We start from the raw sequence: 4,573 nt of genomic DNA on the forward strand, positions 1-4,573 counted from the left end.
CAGTCTCCAACAAAGTTCTTCAGGTAATGGATTCTCTCATTTGATCCCTGCACCCCTTAATGGGTTCAGCAGCTTAATACTGCTTTAAAAGTTCTCCACATTTGACTTGTACTCACACCTTAATCCTGCTAGAATGGGAGAGTGTACTCGAGGCTTAGCTGGGACACTTCTTAGAACTGGAGGAGGCCCAATATGTCTGTCAGGTTAAATAGCAACAAAATGACCAATTTCCATGATTGTTTTATAATACTATTTGCTTATGTTTCACATTCATAGTCAAAGACCTAGGAAAGTGCCAGTACATTCATTCCAAGTTCTGTTTAGAGAATGAGGATGTGTATTTAATCATGAACTAAGAAGACATGCCAGCTGTACTATCTGTGTTGGAAAGGAGTGGGCCACGTAATCATAATAAGTGGCTTTAGATCAGGTCTGCAAGCAGTAGATGACAGCACACCACTTTTTTTTCTTTTAATGCTTTATGTGGTCATGCAGTTTCCACTGGAATTGGTAAGCATTTGGATCCATATGCTCAGAACTAATGCCACACACCAGGGCAAGTTATCAGATATTTGATTTATAAGTAATAAGAAATTCTCCAAATGAAGATTTATTTTGGTATTCTTTAATTGCAGGGTTAACTGAAATGGCTAAAAAAGTGAAAAGTATTTACTATTTTACCTTATTATTACTGCTGTGAAATTTCTGTTTTTGTATGATAGTGTTTATTTGCAATTAGATACCACAAATAAGACCAGAGGTAGAAAACAGCACACCCAATAACAAGCCTCAAACAAAACAGAAAACAAACAAACAAACAAAAACCAAGACCACACATACTTACAAACCTCCTGAACCAACTAAGTTCAAGAATTAATAAGTTGTACCCCTTACCCCTGTGCACTCACGAGGCTGGTAAAAGTCATGCCTTCCAGCTTTTTACAATCTAACTATGTTCTCGGCACCGAATAAGCTTTTTAAAAGCCAGCTTGAAGTCTTCATTAAAACTTGTGTAGAGCAGAGGGTTGATCAGAGAATTAACATAACCAAGCCATGTCAAAAAATCGGCCACTTCAGAGGACACGGTGTAGATGCTCAGACCTACAATCAGCTCTTTGATGAAGAATGGCAGCCAGGACAAGATGAATGCACCCAAAATCAGTCCGAGGATGCGTGCTGCCTTGCGCTCCCTGGTACTGGAGATTTGCTGGCGTTCTCCCGGGGTATCTAGGTCATGGGCAAAGGGAGGGATCCTGATGGAGGTGTGGATCTTTTCAAACTCTGTGGGAGGGTCTGAGGTGGAGAAGTCAGACACACAGAAAGTCTGTGTCAGTTTACAACTGGCGAACGAATTTTGGCTATCCGTGCTTCTGTTGCTTAAGTGCCGGCTCGATCCTCTTTTCTGGTAAAGGCTCTTGGCTGCATGGTAAATCCGGTAATAGAGAATCAGTATCAAAGTCAAGGGGATGTAAAATGCCCCAAGTGTGGAGTAAATGGTGTAGATGATGTGGTCGTGCTGGATGGTGCACTGACTAGGGGGCAGGCTGAGTTGGCGGTGGCTCCTCCAGAACAGAGGGGGCATGGAGATGAAGACGGAGATGGTCCAGACCGTGAGGATCATCAGCCCGGCCCTCTTGGCGGTCCTCTTCCTGGCATACTCAATAGCGTTGGTGATGGCCCAGTACCTGTCCAGGGCAATCACACAGAGATGAAGGATGGAGCAGGTGCAGCAGGTCATGTCCACACTCAGCCACACCTCACAGATGAAGTACCCCAGCTTCCAGCTGTCCGTGACGATGTATGTGATGCTCAAGGGCATGACGAGCACGGCCACCAGGAGGTCCGTCACAGCCAGAGAACAGATCAGGTAGTTGGCAGGCTGGTGGAGCTTCTTGGTGGTGCAGATGGCCGTGATCACGGCTGAGTTTAGCAGCATGGTCAGGGCGGTGATGATCACCAGAGTCATGGAAATGAGCATCTTCTCAGTGATGGTCTTGGGTCTCACAGCCACACTGGCTTCTGGGGTACAGTTAGTGATGTTCATTTTCCCCTGTTCTAATCTACACTGTGGAGAAGCTGATGGTTATTTTCCTGCAGTTGGAAACTATGTAGACTTGAAAATCTCTCATTTGTAAGGAGGCGGTAATTTTTTCTTCAGCTGCATAGTCTCTTGGGTTCCATTTCGTGTGGGTAAAGGGAAGCACCACAGCATTTCTTCTGAATGGAGGGTTCCTGGAAAATAGTATGCTACTGGTTAATGAATGAAAAAGCCATATTCTTCATGGACATACATACACTAGCAAATGTAAAATAGATAGCTAGTGGGAAGCAGCCACATAGCACAGGGAGATCAGCTTGGTGCTTTGTGACCACCTAGAGGGATGGGATAGGGAGGATGGGAGGGAGATGCAAGAAGGAGGAGATATGGGGATATATGTATATGTATAGCTGATTCACTTTGTTATAAAACAGAAACTAACACACCATTGTAAAGCAATTATACTCCAATAAAGATATATTTTTTAAAAAGCCATATTCTTTTACCTGGAAGACAAAATGACAGTATTTTGGTATTCATAAAATCTTTACATATTTTTGATATAATTTTTTTATTATTTGAATGTAATCTTCATCTTTTTTAAAAATTGAAGTATAGCTGGTATACAATATTATATAATGTAGAGGTGTACAATATAGTGATTCACAATTTTTTTTTTTTTTTTTTTTGTCAGTGTGGCATGTGGGATCTTTTTTCCCTGACCAGGGATTGAACCCGTGCCCGTTGTAGTGGAAGCGTGGAGTCTTAACCACTGGACCTCCAGGGAAGTCCCGTGAGTCACAATTTTTAAAGGTTATACTCTATTTATTGTTATTATAAAGTATTGGCTATAGTCCCTGTGCTGTACAATATATCTTTGTAGCTTATTTTTTATTTTATTTTATTTTTATTTTTTTGCGGTACGCGGGCCTCTCACTGTTGTGGCCTCTCCCGCTGCGGAGCAACAGGCTCCGGAGGTGCAGGCTCAGCGGCCATGGCTCACCGGCCCAGCCGCTCCGTGGCATGTGGGATCTTCCTGGACCGGGGCACGAACCCGTGTCCCCTGCATTGGCAGGCGGACTCTCAACCACTGTGCCACCAGGGAAGCCCTGTAGCTTATTTTATACATAATAGATTCTATACGTAATACAATCTATTAGGTATACTTCTTAATCCTCTACCCCTATACAGCCCCTCCTCCCTTCCCTCTCCCCACTGGTAACCACTAGTTTGTTCTCTATATCTGTGAGTCTGTTTCTTTTTTGTTATATTCACTAATAAACTTCATCTTTACATTATTATTCAAATGCTACATTTTAAAAAAATTCCCGGGCTTCCCTGGTGGCGCAGTGGTTGACAGTCCGCCTGCCGATGCAGGGGACACGGGTTCGTGCCCTGGTCCGGGAAGATCCCACATGCCGCGGAGCGGCTGGGCCCGTGAGCCATGGCCGCTGAGGCTGCGCGTCCGGAGCCTGTGCTCCGCAACGGAAGAGGCCACAACAGTGAGAGGCCCGCGTTAAAAAAAAAAGAAAAAAAAAAAAAAAATTCCCAAACTCTTTATGAGGAAGACATTATCAAATTTTAATTCTATCTTGCCACCCAAATTACTGCCTCATTTAAATTTATAAGGCTTTTTACACTTGGAAACATATATTCACATAATATCACACTTTAAAAATTCTGGGACCATTACATTAAAGGAAAAATTATATTGTTTATAATAAGAAGCCTTCAAACCAGATTTTAAAGTTTCACAGCAAATATTTAACTTCAGAGATATTTTAGTGTCGCAATGGGATGGTGCAATTTCGTCTAATTATTTCTGACATTTTATGTATCCCACTGTGCCTTTCTCTGGAGAAAAGAGAGAAAAAAGCATATAATGTCACTTTGATGTTTATGGCAAATTGTTCTCAGAGTAATACAGTAAATTGACTATGAAACAGAATGATCACCAAGCTCAAAGATCTCTATATTTTTTAAAATGTGTTTAGTTTTGGTTAACATTTGTGTTTATCTATCCATCTATCTATCTATCATCTCTCTAACTACCTATCTGTCTTGTCACCTGTCTACTGGAACACTGTCATTAAGCTGGGCAGTCAATGAGATAGTCAGTGACATTTACTGAATGCATAGCTGTAAGGAATTTTAAAAAAATAAAGTCAAATATAAATGTATATTCATGAGAATAAGTCAATCAAAATCTGCATAGGAATATTCATGGCTAATGACTATTGGTTAGAACACAGATCAAATCTGATTTGACTCTATGACAGTAGGTCCAGGAAAACTTCAGAGAAATACTGGTGTTTCAGCAGTTTTAAGAAGGGACATAGATTGTTGTGGATTAGGCCCAACAGACATACTGACTTCAGCGGAGGATGAGGGCAAGAGCAGCTGAGACATGTGTGAAATGGGAGTGAAGGTGGGTAAGAGGTCTTTGGATAAAGTGGAAATTGGAAGGCAGTGGGCAGGAATCAAAATCTCCAGCCTGGATGAGATTTAGCTCTAAATTTAATTTCTCCTGTTTAT

At 41.8% G+C, this 4,573-nt stretch overlaps 1 protein-coding gene across 1 annotated transcript; it reads right to left on the minus strand.

The window, feature by feature from the left end:
• Nucleotides 1-712: 712 nt before the first annotated feature.
• HTR1E (5-hydroxytryptamine receptor 1E) lies at nucleotides 713-2,226 on the minus strand. The gene has a single exon (XM_032651685.1). The coding sequence runs from the start codon at nucleotides 2,042-2,044 to the stop codon at nucleotides 947-949; it is 1,098 nt and encodes a 365-aa protein (XP_032507576.1). The 5' UTR covers nucleotides 2,045-2,226; the 3' UTR covers nucleotides 713-946.
• Between the last annotated feature and the right edge of the window lie 2,347 nt (nucleotides 2,227-4,573).

The sequence above is a fragment of the Phocoena sinus genome, chromosome 12, assembly GCF_008692025.1.
Source record: "Phocoena sinus isolate mPhoSin1 chromosome 12, mPhoSin1.pri, whole genome shotgun sequence".
Lineage (NCBI taxonomy): Eukaryota > Metazoa > Chordata > Mammalia > Artiodactyla > Phocoenidae > Phocoena > Phocoena sinus.